At 41.8% G+C, this 19,356-nt stretch overlaps 1 protein-coding gene across 1 annotated transcript in view; it reads left to right on the top strand.

Annotated features, from left to right (window-relative positions):
• The window catches only part of PACS1 (phosphofurin acidic cluster sorting protein 1), a 71,211-nt gene that overhangs the window by 32,836 nt on the left and 19,019 nt on the right, over nucleotides 1-19,356 (top strand). Inside the window, exons 2-12 of the mRNA XM_033174140.1 lie at nucleotides 1,338-1,425; nucleotides 2,010-2,099; nucleotides 4,831-4,956; nucleotides 5,772-5,916; nucleotides 10,020-10,111; nucleotides 11,444-11,524; nucleotides 12,592-12,651; nucleotides 13,454-13,614; nucleotides 16,622-16,715; nucleotides 17,590-17,670; nucleotides 17,782-17,897. Coding sequence (XP_033030031.1) covers nucleotides 1,338-1,425; nucleotides 2,010-2,099; nucleotides 4,831-4,956; nucleotides 5,772-5,916; nucleotides 10,020-10,111; nucleotides 11,444-11,524; nucleotides 12,592-12,651; nucleotides 13,454-13,614; nucleotides 16,622-16,715; nucleotides 17,590-17,670; nucleotides 17,782-17,897 — 1,134 coding nt within the window. The remainder of the gene's footprint in view (nucleotides 1-1,337; nucleotides 1,426-2,009; nucleotides 2,100-4,830; nucleotides 4,957-5,771; nucleotides 5,917-10,019; nucleotides 10,112-11,443; nucleotides 11,525-12,591; nucleotides 12,652-13,453; nucleotides 13,615-16,621; nucleotides 16,716-17,589; nucleotides 17,671-17,781; nucleotides 17,898-19,356) is intronic.

The following is a 19,356-nucleotide window of genomic DNA, read 5'->3' as shown; positions in this document are numbered from 1 at the left end:
TTAGGTTGGCAGCTGGAGGAATTATGACCTATTTCCAACCAAAATTTGTACAGCTATTCCTGTTAATAGCATCTTTTCCACAGACTTGTTTTTATGTTCTGAAAACTCTCCTGCACCATTGTCAGTACTGTTGACAAGGACTGCTTCTTGACAAGGCAGAATGGGGCAAATTCAGAACACCAAGAGAGAGTATATGCCTGCAGATTTAGTAATGACTGCATTAAAATAATGAAAACAAGAGCAACCATAACTTTAGCATCCAGACATAGGAAACTTCCCCTCTAGTCTTGAGGTCAGAGATTCTGGGTTCCCTTAGGAGGAAGGGCAGAATAGAAATTGAATAAATAAATAATGTTCCTTTGCACAATATCCAAATGACTTAAACATGAATTTATCCAGGAAATAAACCTGTGAAAACAGGCTTCCTGCTGGTGAGCAATTAAATCTCATGAAGTTTTGAAATGTTGTGATGACATTTCTGTTCAAGTTCAGCGCCCAGTTTCCTTCCTGTGCATGTGAGTACTCTCCTTCTGTGTTGTGTGAGGTAGCATTTTAGACGTTGAAATTTGACCTCCGCTTTCCCTATAATCATCTGGGTCCTGAAGTAGCCACACACAAATAACTTGATTAATTATCAATACTTTACGCCCAATACATCAAAACAAAATGTTGTACCATATTTTAAACCTATTATTACCATTTCAGAACCTCTAGGGTTAAGCAAGCTAGAAAGTTCTAAACAGATAAAAGGCTTCTTATTGTAGAAATGTCAATAGCACAACAAGAGCTTATCCTTTATATAACATTTCCAGCTTCTGCTTACATTATGATATTAACTTTATAATCTTGACAAAATGGAAAGCTTTCTAGTACACATAGAAAGAGATGTGCATGTACAGGTATGTGTTTAAAAAATGAAATAAAAAGGAAATCTGTTTTCTGTTACTCTTGGCATACTTGAAGCTAACAGCCTGTCTTACTCAAGTTTCAATCTGAGCCAAATGGATTCAGATTGCCTACACATGGAGAATTCATGGTAGGTAAAGGACAAAGATGGTAGCATTGCCCTGCCTCCTAAGCTGTCTTGTGTTCTGGAAGGCTGGAAGAGTGCTGTTCTTGATCATTTTCTTGGTAGAAATATACAGTAAAATACTGATTTCAACAGCCTTGTTTGGGGAGCTGGGAGTGGAGAGGAGAGACTGTTCCAGCTGCTTTATAGTTCAAGAAAGGGTAAACCTTGTGTCCTTTCACAATGGGCAAATGTATTTATGTTAAAGTTTTTGTTTCAGGTGTTTCTGACCTATAATCTATGTTTTTTATGTCATTTTACTTGGCAGATTGTTCAGCTTGACCTTGAAAAAGCTAATCATGCTGAAAGAGATGGACAAAGATCTAAATTCTGTGGTGATTGCAGTGAAACTGCAGGTACGTGTAATAAGAGCAAAGAATTTTTCAAGCTCTATATTGGCCATAGCAATTGCAAGGCTTGCCAACTGTGTATAGCTCTGTAGAGACCCAGTCCCCTTTCTCGTGCTCTTGGGGTTGGAGTGGTGGTAGTGTTAAACTTTTCCATTTTCCTGTGAAAGGGTCAAAATGTCTGGCTTGGAGCACTGGACTCTAATTCATTATGTGGAACTTCATGTTCAAATTTAACCTACTGTGCCTAGCCTAGCATCCTAGCCCTGTATACCTGAATGAGCGTCTCCAGCCCCATCATTCAGCTCAGACACTGAGATCTAGCTCTGAGGGCCTTCTGGTGGGTCCCTCACTGCAAGAAGTGGAGTCACAGGGAACCAAGCAGAGGGCCTCCTTGGTAGTAGCACCCACCCTGAGAAATGCCTGAAAATGGCTCTGAAAATGGGCCAGTTCCCTGGATTGATTTAAAATTTAGTACATATTAGTGTTCTTGTACCGGTTTCTTCAGTATGCTGTTTGGGGCTCAAGTACTGTACCCCCATGTTGAAGACTAAAAACAATGATGCATGCCTCTTGTTGTGTGCGAGTTGCAGGGCTCAAAGAGGATTCTGAGGTCCAACGAGATTGTCTTACCTGTCAGTGGACTTGTGGAAACAGAGCTTCAGTTGACTTTCTCCTTGCAGGTAAATTCAGTTTAACTAAATTAATGGGGGTGCATAGAGGGGAGGGGTGCTGGGGGTAGGAGGGGATAGAAGACCCTTTCTCCATAAACTTCATCAACATACCTTAGGATCTTTCTCCAAAACAAACTAAGGAAAATCCCCACTGATGAGGTCAACACAGTCCATGCATGGAAGGGAAAAGTAGGCAAACTATCCCCATCCCCACTAACCCCCCTGGCCTATCCCCCACTATTCCAACCCACAGCACAAAACCTCCAGATAGAAACCTGGCAAGCCAAAGGCTTACACTGTCTTAAAAGACTTATACAAAAAGAATACCAACACAAGAAGTACAAGACAAACTAGGGGACACCCAAATACCTTGGCTAACACACCATCAACTACATGCCACCTTAAACAATCCAGTAGTAATATCAGCAGCCATTAGGCTGCTTTTGAAGACCACCTTCAAAAACCTTCTCCTGACAGCAGAGGGACATGACAAAGGGATGGTATCCACAGTATACAAAATATTGCTCCAAAATCCCACAACCCCCCTTGACACAATCAAACAACAATGGGAGCATGACATAGGCTATGAAATCAACCCCACCCAAAGGACTAGAATGTGGTCTAAACCTCCCTTTAAATCCATCTCAGCCGAAAGAAGGGAGCTCACTCTGACACTCATCTACAGGTGGTACTTACCGTAACACCACAGAAACTGGCACTGATACGCCCAGGAACCTCACCAAGATGTTGGAGAGGTTGCACCTCCATAGGCACATACCTCCACATGTGGTGGGAATGCCCCCAAATCCAACCTTTCTGGACAACAGTCCTAAAAGATATATGCAAAATAACTAAACAGGTATTAGAACTCACCCCAGAACTGGCCTTACTGAACATATTCCAAGATCATAATGACCACTCACATTATACAGAGCTCATAACTCACCTACTCTCAGCAGCCAGAAGCATCATAGCCAGACACGGGAGAGACCTGTCAGGAGTAACCATAGATCAGTGGTATCAAATATTATGAGAAACAGCCTTACTAGAAAAACTGACCAATAAACTGACACAGGGACAAATAGAAGAGGATGCCTTCACTCCAGTATAGCTCCCCTTTATCACTTGCAAGACAACAACAAGAATCCACCGACAGCAATCTGGCTTACCTGACCAAACAAGCCCCCCCCCCCCCGTTGTAAACAAACATTGCAGCAAACCAACCACACCCTGCCCCCAATCCCTCTCACTATCAAGGAAATGAAATAAATGAATAGAAAGAACCTACCCAGTTGACGCCGACACCAAACGCCACATGTATACTATATAAAGGAATATAAGCCTCACCATCCCACCCCTCCTCCCCTCACTCTTCTTCCCCAACCTTATACTGTACTCAACACTAATGTTTCACAAGAAATGTAACAGAATTGTAAGAAAGATTGTACAACCTGAAAAAAGAGACAAGGCATGTACTTTTGTAAACCAATAAAATCTTTATTAAAAACACATTTTTAAACATACCTTAGCATCTAATCCTTAGGCTTTAAGGTGCCACAAAACTTCTGTTGTTTTTAATGTAATAGGCTTAACATGGCTACTCCTTTGGAAATAGCATCGTGTTAGTGTGCTTCAGATTTTCTAAACAAGAAGCTTAATAACTGTAAAGTGGTTTGGGGATATTTGAAGAGAGATTGCTGTGAAATTTCAAATCTCGTTACACCCACACTTCCATAATCCTAGGAAGCAATGCCACACTTTTCCTGCTGTGTGCTTAGCATGATAGCTTTTCAGATTGAGAATGTGAGACTTACGTAATGTGTCAAAGATAGCTTTCCAGTGGATTTCTCATCTCTGCTCCTTTTCTTCAGGGAAAATGCTCAACTTTTTTCTCCCTTTCATGCTACATAAGTAGCCATTTCTCAGCACATGGAGTTAAAAAGCATTGGACCTGTAGAGAACTGTAAAGTGTATGCAATCTGTATTAAACTGTTCAGCTTCACTGCTGTTAGGGGGTGAATTATACTCTTACAGCATCTGAAATGTTTATCTAAGATGGGACAGAGAGGATTTATAAGTTGTTCTCTTCTCCTTGCTAATAAAATCCAGTGCAAGCACAAAGCCAGGAGGTGATGAATCTGAGTGTTTGGGGGATGGTGATGTGCAATTTGTTTTAACGAGTTTTCTTCCAGAATAGTTCAGACATTACCTCTTCCTGAACCAGCTGTCTTGCATGGGGAAGTAAGCTTTTGAATTGCACAGTTGTTGGATCCATTTTTAGACCATGTCCTTTACACTGAAGTGGCAACCATTTTTGGAACTTCATTCCTGACTCTAAGAAATGGCAAGCAACTATACAATGGGACATTTCCTCACACTTTAAAATCCTTTGAAGGCATGAATTTAATGGAATATATTGATTGGGCCATTTGAAACTGTTTCCTAATCACCTGGAAAGAATTTAGGTAATAAAGATTGAGTTTTGGGAGAGATACGTGGGACCAGCTGTTGATAGTACTGCTTTGAAGCTTACTGTGTTGACCATCTTGATATGCTGTCAATAGCTACTGATTAGTATTGAGCGATCTATAACCTGAAGACATGCAATTCTTGTACTAAAGTTGGTTCAAGAAAACATAACACTCAGCCTGATCTCCTTCTATTGGGACTTACTGGTACTACTGTACAAGTTTAGTCTGCAACATATTTACATACCATTTCCTTTGGGTTCCTCTTGCAGTATCCCCACTTCCTGAAGCGAGATGCCAACAAGCTGCAGATCATGTTGCAGCGAAGGAAACGGTACAAAAACAGGACCATTTTGGGCTACAAAACTCTAGCTGTTGGCCTTATTAACATGGCTGAGGTAAGGGAGGTTTTCTTGAGAAAAATAACAGATGTTGATTATACCTCCTAGTTGGATAATGTTTCTAAGGAAAGCATACTACATTGTGAAGCATTACATTTTTTGAAGGGGACTTAAAAAGTGAGTATCTCCCCACCAACACTACAGTCTGAGAATTGATTTGGGGAAATGCAAGCTTGGACAGGGAAGTTCTGCATGCAGGAAGGTCCCATGTTCAATCCTCAGTATCTCTAGGTAGGGCTGGGAAGGACTCCTGTCTGAAATGCTGAAGTGTCACTATTCGTTAGTGTAGGTACTGAGCTAAACTGACCAAGTAGCCTGACTTGGTGTAAGGCAGCTTCCTATATTCTTATAGGTATTTCCCTCCACAAAAGTTGTGGCAGTATAAACAGATATTTGTAGAAGCAAAGAGAGGTAAATTTGTTTCATGGTGTTTGGGTAGGAATGCAAAAGGTTTCAGCAAATTAAGTTCAGTCGCTGGCAGTGCTGTGCCAAATGTAGTTTGGAGGGATTTGCATCCATAGCACTCCCTTCCATCTTCACTATTTTGTATGTTTAACCCCCTTTAACAAGAGTGAGCTTTCCCAGTTGATTGAGTTTTTTGTCTTAGACTCACATTGGTGTGTGCTTCACGTTCCTTGCTGTAACAATCTCTTTTCTTTAGTAGATTGACTTACATAATTGCCTGTTGTGCGTTTTAGTTTTGCAATTTTCAGGAAATGTAATCAGATCATCTAGCCACTTTGGTATTGCTGTTTTCTCTTATTTAAGCTTTCTTGCTGCATTCCTGAAATTGTATTGTTTTTCTTCTCCAGGTTATGCAGCATCCAAGTGAAGGAGCCCTGGTGCTGGGACTCCACAGTAATGTGAAAGATGTTTCTGTCCCTGTTGCTGAAATTAAAATCTATTCCCTGTCCAGCCAACCAATAGACCATGAAGGACTAAAATCAAAATTATCCGGTAAGAATGTTTGTAAGACTTTAATTTCTGGATGTTGAGCAATCCCAGTAGTTGACATGTACTAATGCAGGACACAATCCTCAAACAGTTGTCAAATTTTCATTTCATTTCTTTCACTTTTAATTTGTATACTACCATTCTCTATAATTTAATTTCTATACCACCCTTCATCCGAGGATCATGGAGCAGTTTACAATATAAAAACACCATGGGAAACTCCAGGTAGACTTCTACCCCTGTATCTTGCTTTCTGCTTCTGATTTCCTGGTGCAGTTGCTCTGCTTCCCTTGGATATTTGTATTGAACCAAGAGTGAGCAACCATTTTTCCATGGCCATCTCAACAACCTTTTCTCAACAGAAGCAAACCAAAACATATCTGCAGTATTTGGACTGAAATCTGATTCATCATTTTTCCACAAGAAATTTGTTGTATGCTGCATCTGAGTATGCATCTTTGGTTTCTACAGCACCCATATGTTTAGGGTGTCTTTTGTGGTGGAGCGGGAGAAGGGGATGGTACACATAAAGTATCTGTTATTACAGAGAGGACTCACAGTATTCTCTAACAGCTGCAGTTCCCACAGTTCCTTGTGGTGGGGAGGGAGACCATGCCTATTAAACTACTTTAGGTTGGGAGTGATAAATGTGGCCCAAATGAAATTCTAAATCTGTCACTTTCCAAAATACAGTTGGCTTATTCTGCCCATGTGCAGTGTTATATAGCTGCTATGCCAGTCAAAGCTGCATTCTGCTCTGTTGGTTTTCCCCTCTTGTCATGTGTTGATTGGCTAAGCCATAGCTCAGTGGCTGAGGGCTGGCTTTGCATGCAGAAAATCTTAGATTGAATCTATGGCATCTCCAGTTGAAAAGACATCTGGTAGCAGGACTAGGAAAGGCCTCTGGCTGAGATCTTAGTGATTTGCTGCCAGTCAGTGGGCTGCCAATCAGAGTGAGCAGCACTGGGCTGACTTGGTTATAAGTCAACTTTGTATGTTCTCCAGTGCATACATGTATCCATGCAAAGTCCATACAAAGCAGAGGAGATGGATTGTGTTGGATTCCCTGCTGTGGTTGAAATTGTCCTAGTGCCAATAATATGGATGCTTGAGGCACAGTGAAAGCAAAGGAGTGCTTGTAGCAGCAGGCTTACAGCTGGTGCTTGGCAGCCTGTGGTGTGCTCAGTTGTTAGACTTAAAGTGTGCAGTTTTTCAGGAGAGCAATCCTAATGCTTTTTGGATCTAGTACAGTACTGTAATGTCCACTCTTGCTGTGTCTTGTTTTGACAATCCAACCTAATTCCTTCAAACACTGCTATATTTAGCCTTCTGTCTTGGATTTTTCTGCTTTATGCTACTCCCTCCTGGATGGCTGCCTAGGCAGTAAATCTGGTTGCTAAGGAAACTGATGGAGATGTAGACTCTGTGCTGGATTTATTCTGATATTTGGGTTTATTACCAGCAATGTTGTGAGTGACCGGATGTGAGGGAAAGCTGGGAACTGAGATGAAGTCATTACACTAGGCTCCAGTGTTATTAGTGCGTTTATCTAAGAATAATGGAAATGGGTTCACTTAGTTGCATAGTGTCAGAGTTTTAATCTAAAAATGATCTTATACTCTTCATAGTGGAGAAAGATGCAAGATACAGTAAACTAATATCCACTGTTACCGGTAAATAGATATAATAAATGGGGACAGCTTTTTTAAAATTACATTAGTGTATTGTTCTTGAGGGTGGCATGCCTGTGTATATTTGGTGGTGGTGAGGTACCGTATTGGCCTGAATATAAGCCACACTTTCCCCCCAAATTCCGATTGTGAGAAGTTAAAGTGCGGCTTGTATTTGCGACTTTACGGCATGCAGCCAGCAGCATGGTGAAGCAGTGGTGCCTGCCCCAGTAGTCCCCAGTCCTCTCCCCCAAGGCTGGGAAGGGAGAGAGCGAGGAAGAGGAAAGACTGCTGGTAATGCAGCCCCCCCCCCAGCATGCAGTCAGAAGCAGCAAGAAATGGAGCGGCTTATATTTGGGTATTTTTTCTTTTCCCACCTCCAATTTTAAAGGTGTGGCTTATATTTGGGCCAATATGGTATTATGATATTTACCCTTGCAACCAGTTTGTGAGTTAGGCTAAGTGGAGAATGAGTGAGTGATTGGTCCAAGGTTTCCCCAGTGGGCTACTTGGCTGAGTAAGGATTTGAACCCAGATCTCTACAGTAGTCTTTCTATTCCATGTAGGCTATCTTTAGTGAGAATGAGGCTGGTGGGGTTGGCTTTGGGCACAATTGTCCTTTTAGTCTGCATTTGTGAGACTTAAAGCCTGCCATTCAAATACTGTTCACTAATCAGGATTCAAGCCTAGTTAAAAGCAGCACCTGCTGCCAGACTTGGGGATAGACTTTGGTGAATTAGGTCTGAGTTGAAGGGGCAGCAATCAAGCAGATACAAAGTCCTGGTTTAAGCCCCTGTGTTAGATGGTATCCCACTAAGGCCAGCATAACATACTTCCATTTCCTAATCCCTACTGCATGTAGGAGACGAGCAAGTTCAAATTGTAAAGCTCATTCAGATAGCTGAAGTCACTTGTATGGCACATGGACACACTGAAAAAAGAGGGGGATCTGCTTTTGTCAGGCTAACCATAAAAGCAGGTTTCGTTTGTGAAATGTCTGCCTAAATAATGGCTCTAGCCTATGTTTATATTCTCTTTAATTACTTCCCCTAAATATCTGGGAAATGTTTGCTGTTGGTGACTATGTATTAGGCTTGATGGAGCATTTGGCTGATTGCAGAGGGCAGTTGTGAAGCTTGAATTGTGCTGTTTTGCTGGTAAGCCCCATCCTCAAGAATGAATGATTAGCTGTCAGTCTGAATCAGAAATATCAAGTTTGAGGGCACCCATGGGGGTTATGCAGATGCAATGATTTTCATAGCTATTTATGCTGTCTGGTCAGACTTGAATTGACCCTTTGGATGAATATTTAAATGCAGATCCCTCCGGTTGCTTCATTTCCCTGATATGATACAGAAATATCGTGTTCTTCACTTATGATCCAAAAGGCTCATATTGGCCTGATTTGAAGGACACAGTAAGCCATAGTAGGAAACAAGCTAAGGCTTACTGCCAACAAGCAGCATGCTAGTGGAAACTCCTCAGTTATCCCCATTTTTCTCTGCCCCGCCTGGAGCTGAAAAACAAATGATAGAGCAGCTGGTTTAGTGTTACATGTGGCCCAGTGCTCATCGTTCATATTTTCTCTAAACAAACCATGAGTTGAAGCTGCTTGTTTGTGGTGTTCCTAACTATGGCTTACTGTCAAGTACTAATGGGGCCATTTTATTTATTACTGGCTCACCTAATGTGTTTGTTGTGTTTCTGGGACTCTGTGAATGTTAAAATTGTTGGCATTCCTGCCAGTTCAAAAATTAAGATCTAATCTAATCTGCACAAGCAGTCAAGTGAGGTGATAGGATCCTGAAGTAACAAGGGTAGATTGTTTGCTTAATTTGGAGAGCATAAAGGGGGGGTCTCTCATCTGCTGTCTGAGTTGATAACAAACAGTGCCCTCCTCTCTGCAACTGGAAAAACAAAACTAGCATCAGAGAGAGATTCATCCAGCTCACTCCCTGTTTTGCTAGTTTTCTATTTGTTTTATGCTTTCTCCCTTGGGAGGACTTTGCACAGAAAAGCAGCATGCACATATTGAAATAAACTTTTTAAGTACTTGGATTTTTTTATATATAAGAGAAGAATTTTTAAAAAGGAATATGCACTGTATCTCACCAGCACCATGAAGTGGTAGAGCTCGGGACTCTACCACTTCATTGTGCTGTATGCAGGAAACACTTTACCGACCCACCATGAGACTTTCATGACATGTATAATCAGTAAGACAAGACGACCAATGAAAAGTAGGGCGAGCACAACATGCTGGCCACTCAACAACCAGCTGCCTTCTTGCTTTACATTCTGCTGAATTTGCATTACCTTTGTCCCTTGAACCTTCACACTGGGGCAGCCTTGACTCCAGTTTGCGTATGAAAATGTATTCAGTTTAGTTGCAAGTTTGGCAAGTTGGCATTTCATAACTCTCAAACTATCCTCCAGATCGCTCTCCTGACATTGACAACTATTCAGAGGAGGAAGAGGAGAGCTTCTCTTCTGAACAGGAGGGGAGTGATGACCCCCTACATGGACAGGTAAGCTTCTCCTTTCACCTAGTCAGTCCCTTCTGTGAGGGCATGTTGAGAATGGATCGCTGAGCAGACTCCTAAAGGAACTTGGGAACTCTGACACCTGTTCATAGACAATTACATCATAGTTCCTGTGTACTACTTCCCTCTCCAATATCCCTTATTGCATTAGATTCATTTTAACCTTTTCTAGTTGTTTATTAAAGCTGAGTTGGAAACCTGAGGAGGAGCCAGGTGAGCCCTCTAAAAATAGTTGCTCACCAAATCCTGATGTAAGCTGATTAGAAAGAACAAAGTGTAGCAGAAAAGAGTTCATGGAAGTTGGCTGTATGGCACTTAAAAAAATGAAAGAGAGTCTTCCAACCAAAATTATACAAATACTGTCTGAACACATAAACCAGATTAGCATAATAACACAAATCATTAAAATGCCAACAACAAGCAGTTAACCACTGCTGTATCATGCACTACAAATCTTTAACAAAATAGTTTAACTTATGCAGTATACAAAGAATACAAAACTATATGTTACTTGATTCCTTTGGCGTTGTTTACAATTTTAAAAAATTCAATGTGGCTTTAATGCACTCCCAACAATGAGTATCAGATTATATATTCCTGAACCTTATTCACTTAATAGATAACAAAAGTGATTAATTTTTCAACCAATTTATCATAATGCTGTCTGCCTTCTCTCTTGATGGTTTGGTTGACCATACAAACTATGCCCCATGCTTTATTTAACTAACCAATATTGGAGGCCAGGAATTCTTCAAATTATAAGCAAATGTTATATGAGCAGCATTCAGCAAATGAAGAACCATCTCTTGTTGTTTGTTAAAGTTGAATCTTTAACATAACCCAGCAGGAGGGATTAATGGATCCACTGATAAAAAACAGCTTGTTACACTTTCTTTTTCTGTTACTACATCAACCCAAAAGTGCCTTAGGACAAGACCATGGAATTTCTAATACTGAAGGCCGACTCAAAGTGTCATAGATCATAGGAGGTTACCGGTAACTAAAAGACAAAAGAGGCAAACCTGTTACCAGTTAATATCATGAATAGGAATGGCTGAGAATGAGATACATAGGCTTCCTAAGTAGCTTTGGTCAGTGTTTCCATCTTGGAATCTTCACATCTGGCTGTGTTCATGAATGAAACCCATGAGGTAGAACTACACAGGTCATTTGAAGCCAGATCAAAATGCCAAGTCTGGTATCCCTAACATTTCATGGTCAAAGAAAGAGATTTTGTCCTGCTTTGGAGGACCCTGTTCATAACTGTGTGGCTGGGTGTTGTTTGTGTTCTGAAGTGGTTTCTCCCCCCACCCCCAGGATTTGTTTTATGAAGAGGATGACCTTAGGAAGGTGAAAAAGACTAGGAGGAAACTGACCTCAGCTTCTGCAATTACTCGGGTGAGTAGCACTGCAAGTAGACTTGTCAGGTGAAGAGTTTGGGGCCTGCCTCTTCTTTCCCCCCATCTTCCAGTCCATCCTGCATCTGTCTGCTTGGTAATCCCAAGAGACCAGGCATAGGTGGGACCCATTATGTGCCTGTAACACACTTGAGGTGAAGATGCTTCACAGTCTCAAGAGCAAATGTTTACCTCCTGTATTGTGTGGCCACAATGTGCCAAATATTAAACTTCTGTTAGTTTGTGTGTGATTAGAAGCTGTATTAAAAAGGAGTCTCCCATGCTGGTACTCAGCCATACCTGCTTAATTGACTGTTAGCAGATTTGTTTTGGTACCAAGATACAGAATGAGTAGTTGACCTTTGATGTTGAGTTTTGATACTCTACCAAAAAGAATCTGCGAGCTTTTTCCAAGCAGAGCTTAATGAGAACAACCATTAGTTGACCACCACATTCCCACACCTCTGGGGGTAGCAGTAGAGTTTCCAGGCAGTCTTGACCTGCTTTTTAATAAATTAAGCACTTATAAGATCTTCCCTCCCCCCCCCCTTTGGATGCATTGCTCCTTAATGCTTAGCTTTGAAGATGAGTCTTTGAGAACTAACTTTCTGAACTACCTTCATGAAATATGTATGCTTTAAAGCTGAACTGTTGAGAGCTGCATTCTTACCAGGTTTGCAAGCTAAGCAGTGTTGCTCTGGACCAGTTACTGGAAGGAGAGTTTGAGTAATGCAGAGGTTCTGCAGAGATGTTTTTTTTCCCTGACATTGTGCTGCAGAGCTACTGTTTACCCCTCACATTTGGTGTAGGTTTATGGACTTGTTGAACACACTGTGGTGCTTGGGTTCAGCTATATATGGTGTAGTGTTCTGACAAATCTGCTACCATCATGTTCTGTGGCTGGGATACTAAATTGTGGGAAGAATTGTCTTAGGATTTTCAGTGTGTGTTTCACCCTCCCAGCCTCAGCACTCATCATGCACTGTGTCTCAAGAACTCTGCTTGTGCCTGTCCTAGTCAATTGATAGGTGGCCTTTCTAATAAGTAAATGGTACCTCTTTTTCACAGCAGCCAAATATTAAGCAGAAGTTTGTGGCTTTACTGAAGCGGTTCAAGGTATCGGATGAGGTAGGTATGGCAACATTTATGGTCTAGATTCCTGTAAGTGTGGTTCCTGGTTATTTTACAAAAACCATGGTAATAAGTGGATATCCCATGATGACAATTTCCACATGAAATGTAGCTGGCAATGTTTGGTCTAAAGAGAAGGGCTGAAGTTCATTGGTAGAGCACATGCTTTGCATGGAAACGATCCCAGTTTCAATCCTTGGCATCTGGTAGGGCTGAGAAAAGACCCCTGAAGCCAGTCAGTGTAGACAACACTGGCTAGATGGATTACTTTGGAAGTATAAGGCAGCTTCCAAAGTTCCTAAGTAGTTTTATGACGGTAGTTTTGGGATTATTGGTATGGCCTGGAGAAAACTGGAGAAACCCTGCTTACATTACAGTAGCAGGAGCTCCTTTTACCTCTGGAAGTTAGGTTCAGGTGTCTGCATTTGTGGGTACAATCAGAAGATGATTTGCCTTGCTGTTTTTGTCTTGTATTTTCATTATAAGATGTGTCTGTCGCTTATCTATTTAAGAATATAAAGTAATATAGTTTTGTTTGTGTGATCTGAAGGAAGACACAACATTTGCTAATAGTTTTCAGGTGAAATTGTTTGACTGACTGATGCCTGCTTGGCAAATGCCCCTGTTTCAAATACCACACATTTGCATCACTATGCAGAAAGAAGATACAGCATACAACTTAACAGAAAGTTGCCCCTCTGAGAAGCAAATAATTCTGGGCCTGTCTTAAAGAATAGAAAGTAGTGTATTTGGAACCTGGGAGCTTTGAGCACCCTGGTAACTATGCCCGTTTTAACAGGTCGGCTTTGGACTGGAACATGTCTCCAGGGAACAGATCCGGGAGGTAGAAGAGGATCTGGATGAGCTCTATGATAGCTTGGAGATGTACAACCCCAGTGACAGTGGCCCTGAGATGGAAGATACAGAGAGCATCCTCAGCACACCAAAGCCAAAACTCAAGTAAGTGTAACTGGATAAGTTGGACACCTGTGTGTGTGTGTGTCAGTGTCAGTGTCAGAGTTGGGAACCAAGATTCCTGTGCGAGATGTAAAACTGCTGATTCGCTGTTCCTCCACAAAACTCTGAGGCCTGAGTGACTGTGCTTAAGTTTTGTCTTCTTTTAACATCAAAAAGATTTCTATTTTTAACTGAATGAGGCGACAGAATGCATCACTATGCAGAAAGATGATACAGGGTTGGTGTCAGCTGTTAAAATTTTAGGGCTCTTTAACCAGGTATCAGTCCTTGGGAAAGTGTTGTCTGACTTCTATGGTTTGATTCTGGAACCTTTTGTGGATAATGCCCACTGTTGTTAAAGCTTCCCTCTGCCACCTTGAGACCCAGCAACTTTAAAATACAAAGCCCCAAGATTTTCATAAAGCTGAATTATGTGGAAAATATATGTGCATGCTGTGTGATATGCTTGTTGACATGCATGACATATATTCGGACTTGTCCACTTTTAGGGGTGGATTATTTTCAAGCACTCCTGAGTCTCTCTTAAATTCCATTCCCTGCATTATTTGGATGGCTGCATGGAATGTGCAGAACCTTGTCCTGTAGTTCTAAGCATGCAATAGGAAAAAGAAAAGTGAAGTTTGTGCATAATTGAGGCAGGGAGGGGGAGAGTTCTTCCTCTGGCTTCCATTCTAAGGAAACACATTCTCTTCCAACAGGATTCTTCCACTGTAGCTGCCAACCTACTCAGCTCCCTGTGCAGTCATTCTGTTCCATCTCTCTCTCTCTCTCTCTCTCTCTCTCTCTCTCTCTCTCTCTCTCTCTCTTTCTCTGTGTGTGGAAATCATGAAGGGTGGACCTTGCACCCCTCCCTGATTTTGGGATTTGTACTTCTCCCATTTCTTTTCCTTTTACAGAATCATATTAGTGTTTATCTTTTTAACTGAAGCTTAATCTTTGTGGTTGGATTATGTTACAGTTCTGTCAAAAGCAATTGATCCCAACTTCAGCATGTGTGGCTTGCCGGTGAGCCATCCTGATTTCCTGTTTCTCCTACCCTGATAATTGAAGCCAGTCAAAACCTTCTCCCTATGTCTCTACCCCCTATCCACTTGAGCTGAATGCTTAAGAAGTCAACTAAATAAAATAAAAAATTTAGCTGGGAAGGCATGCCATTTGGGTCTAAAGGCCACATTGCCACTATTTAATTGTAGCTAGTGGACCAGGCAGAAAACAAAAAGTGGAAAGAAACGCAACCATCTCTACTGCACACTTGTATTAGCTATTTGTGTCTTGCCCCTTTTCAGCCAAGGATGGTTTGTTATATTAGAAAGCAGATTTCGTTTACTAGGCAGCAAGCGCAATAAAAGCAAAATACATAATGATGTGACAAAAATGTAATACAGATAGATGATTAATTAATTTTTTAATTAAACAACAGTAAACTAAAAAAAAACACCTAGCAGAAAGATAAAACTTGATCAGGAAAGTTGATTCCTACAAACTAATAAAGTCCCAAATGTCTTGTGGAATAGGATAGCAAAAAATGAATCTGAAAGGTTATGGCATTTCTAAACCATCCATGCCACTCTTTAGAAGGTCCTTGGTAACCCCTACCATGAACACCCCATCAAATTTCAATACAGTAGAACAGGAGCTCCCAATGGAGAGGTTAAAATGCATGCAAGTTACTATAGAGGAAGTCTGGAACAGCACCAACAGAAGTACAGTTACAGTTCCTTGTTTAGCTGGCCGAGTTCCTTTCTATTGGAGACAGGAAAATGAAGCTTGAGACTCAAAAGTAGATTGGGGCAGGTTTGGGTTGTTGTTGTTGTTGTTGTTTGTCTTGCACCTGGTCACAGTAGAAAGCAGCAATAGCCAAAACAACTTTTTCATGGGTTGTGTGGTGAAAGTCCCTTCATCTCCAGGTTTTTTCCCTTAGGAAACCCCCTCCTGTTCTTCAGAAATCTTAGTTCCTGGTAGATGAGTCTTCCTGAGTTAGATTAAAACAAACAAGCAACCCAACAGGGAAGGATCAAGGTGAAAGTTGCCATGCGCAGTGTGGACCTGATTTACCTGAAGGTTCCTATGCCTGTATTAAGGCTTCAGAGCTGTAGTTTGCCCCCCCCCCTTTTATGTTTATTTGCCACCATGAGAGAATCGGAACTCTGAACCAAGAGTTTGGAGTTGTCATCAGCTATAAGAAGAAGAGTTTGGATTTGATATCCTGCTTTATCACTTACCCGAAGGAGTCTCAAAGCGGCTAACATTCTTCTTTCCCTTCCTCCCCAACAACAAACACTCTGTGAGGTGAGTGGGGCTGAGAGACCTCAAAGAAGTGTGACTAGCCCAAGGTCACCCAGCAGCTGCATGTGGAGGAGCAGAGACGCGAACCCAGTTCACCAGATTACGAGTCTACCGCTCTTAACCACTACACCACACTGGCTCACACACCACACTGGCTCACATAAAGAAATAAAACAATGTGGTGAAGAGTTAAAATTTGGCAGAGGCTTCCTGCAATAGTATTTCCCCCACTGCACTAATTGAGAAGTCAAATTTCAGCCCTTCAGGGGGAGTAAAGAATATTGTAGATCAGAAGTGGGGAACCTCAAGCCCGAGGGTTGAGTGCAACCCTCCAGGCCTCTCTGTCACTTGGGGCTCTGTCTGTGCCACATCTCTCACTGTCCCTGCTCCACACCCTCTTCATACATGTTTGCCTGGCTGGAATTTGCTCTTGAACTGTGATAATGCTTCTTGCTTTCATGAATGGAGACCAGAGAGAGGTGTGTATAAAAAGGGTTTCCCATCCCTGTTGTAGATCATCTATAAAAGAAAGCCATGGTTTGTTCTGCCATTAATGCAGGTGGAAGTTCTCAATGGAAGAGAATAGCTGCTGTGATCTAACTACATTTTTTTAAAGAATGTCAGTCAGCCTTTTTACCCTGCCCCCCTGTAAGAATGTCTCTCCCCACTCCCCTCTTGATTTCACTGCTTTGTTCTATACTAGGCCTTTCTTTGAGGGAATGTCACAGTCAAGCTCCCAGACTGAAATTGGAAGCCTTAACAGCAAAGGGAGCCTCAACAAGGATGCCACCAGCCCAGTAAGTAACAAGGATGGGGGAGCCATTGATTGTTTTTGTTTACTCTACCAACCTTATGATTATGGTGAATTGTAATTAATGCAGAAGGAAACCAGTCTCAGCCTTTTACAATAAGTATTACCATATTCTACTAGTTGTGTCCATGTGGAAACAATGTTTTTCAGAACCACTGTTGTGAACTGATTTCTGTGTCCCTGTCTCAAATGAATGAGATTGGTCTGTCTTCTGTCTACATGCTTCTTGCAAAGCTAAGATGAAACCCAATCTGCCTCTAGCTGTGTACCTGTATTCCAATGAAGGGTAGAGTGTGTAGAAGGGATCAAATTGGCTGGGTGTAACGTTCCTGTGACTTATATTCATATTTATTGTTTTTAATATTTAAAAGGGGATGGGACAGCAGGCCAATTTGGAAGCAGTTCTTTTAGGTGCTTTTAGTCCTGCAATTAAAGCTTAGTAACAAAGAAAATGGGAAAACTTGCCCCAGCACTGAAGGCTCTTCACATAGAAAACTCCCCTCTAGAGCATGGCTTGTGATCAGTGGTGATGGGTGTTGTAGTTCAACAACTACTGCAGGGCCACATGACACCTCAAAACTCTTTGCCTTTACTCTCCTTCTGACTCCAACACAAGTTTCCTTCCTGAAAGACTAGAAACTTGTGTTTGGAAACTGGGTTTCTCAGGGATTTGAAGGGTGATTTACCTTCAATGCTAAGGACCAATTGTTGTCATTTCCAATGCTAAGAAGTAAAAAGGTCCTAGTTTTATAAACTGCATAAACAACAAATCACCCAGTGACTGTAAATATGATCCTTCTGAATAACAGCTTGCTTTTTCCATTTTTTCCTATTTCTCTCCAATGCTGTTATTTATCCAGATGGACGCATCCATGGGGGACAAACTGAAACCTGCCCGGAATAAAAATGCAGATGACAGTTTCAACGAAGGAGACACACTGGTAGGTACATTTGTCCTTTACTGCTATTAGCAAATGTCCTCACCAATAGTATAAACACCTACTTCTATGACTAATATTATTTCTGAATGCTCCTCCTCTTGCTTTCTCTAGGAAGGAAACGGTCAGGATACATTTGGAGACTCAACCACCACCTTGGTCATCCCAGAAAAAGTCAAGACACCTATGAAGACCAGCAAAGGAGATCTTCAGAGCATGGCATCACCTAGGTAGTATGCATCAGGTTTTGCTTGTTTACATATTGCTATTCTGAAAATTGGTCAGAACACTCTGTCAGCTACAGCAGGGGTGGGGAACCTGTGGCTCTCCAGATGTTGCTGGACTCCCATAAACTCCAGCCAGCATGGGCTGTGGTCAGGGATAATGGGAGTTTGTAGTCCAACAACATCTGTAGGGCCACAGATTCCTCTTCCTTTAGCAACAGTATTTCTGAAATTCCTGTGGCAGGGCAACTAGTAGCTTGTATTTTCGCCAAAGGGATAAAGATGAGGATAAAAAAGGCAATTTCCTCCTCCCTACAATTGAACAGCATCTGCCATCTTTTCTTGGGAGATTAGCATCAAATTCTTTAGCTATCTTGAAAATAGGAGATTTTACTAAATTGTTCATGAGTAATTTACCTAGATTGCATACATACACTGCCCCACATTAGTTTGAGTAACACAAAGGGGGGGTGTCCTTACCTCAATGATCTTTTAAGTCACAACAGCCAGGGACAATGGAAGATGCACTGAATGAAATATGAGCAAACCGCAGATACACATATTTAGGTTTCATTTCAATAGGATCTGAGGACCTGGGCAGTGTAAGCCAAAGGCTGCCCGGAAAAGGTGGATTTTGAGGAGGGGTTTGAAAGAAGAGGAAAAAGGCATGGCTTACGTAGTCTTGTCAAGGCTTAAAAGGAAGAAAGGGGTGAGTTGTATAAATGAGGAGGAAACTCTCAGCCCAGGGCAGGTCGTAGGTGGGGGGAGGTACAACAAGGCATAAGGGCAGAGTTTATTTTCAGAATGCTTTCCATCAACACTGAGTAACCATACCTGCCTTATGGCATTATTGAGCAGGGTGGTCCAGGTCAGAAGGTGTGGCTTTTGGACAGGTTTTACCCCTGGCATCTCTCTGGAAATGAACTACTGGATCTATGCATTTCTGTCTTACGTGTTCAACACCTCCCACCCCAAGACTCAGACTGCCTCTCCCAAGATTGATTCATTCTGTGTTCTCCAGTGAATGCTTGCTACTGAGCAATGGTGGTGGGTGGGTGTCCCTATTCCATTCCTCTTCTCCCACCTCCTTCCTCCCAGCATGGCAGTTATGCTTTAGAAAGAAGGTCTCATTTGTGCTAAACCTAAATGTTGCACCATGGGAGTGCAGCCAAGGAACGGAAACCATGGGCTAGATGCAATAGAACTGGGCCTTCACCACCCGTTGATCCTTGTGTCTTTCTCAGTTGAATTGTTCAGTTTTCTTGCGACTAGTAGTGACTCTTCAATCACAAGAGTTCAGCACTCAGCTTCTGATAGCAAATGCTGCAGCTTCAGCTAAATTATTGTGACTCAGGCACCTGGGTAAGAATTTGACCCCAAAGTGCTCTGTTCTGTTAGAAGTCTTTGCTGTTTGGTTGTTACCTGAAATGTGCCACATCTGCCTTTCTCTGTGGTGCTTGGGGAG

Source organism: Lacerta agilis, chromosome 17 (genome assembly GCF_009819535.1).
Source record: "Lacerta agilis isolate rLacAgi1 chromosome 17, rLacAgi1.pri, whole genome shotgun sequence".
Lineage (NCBI taxonomy): Eukaryota > Metazoa > Chordata > Lepidosauria > Squamata > Lacertidae > Lacerta > Lacerta agilis.
The sequence above is the reverse complement of the archived record's forward strand: the minus strand, read 5'-3'. Positions and strand labels throughout refer to the sequence as shown.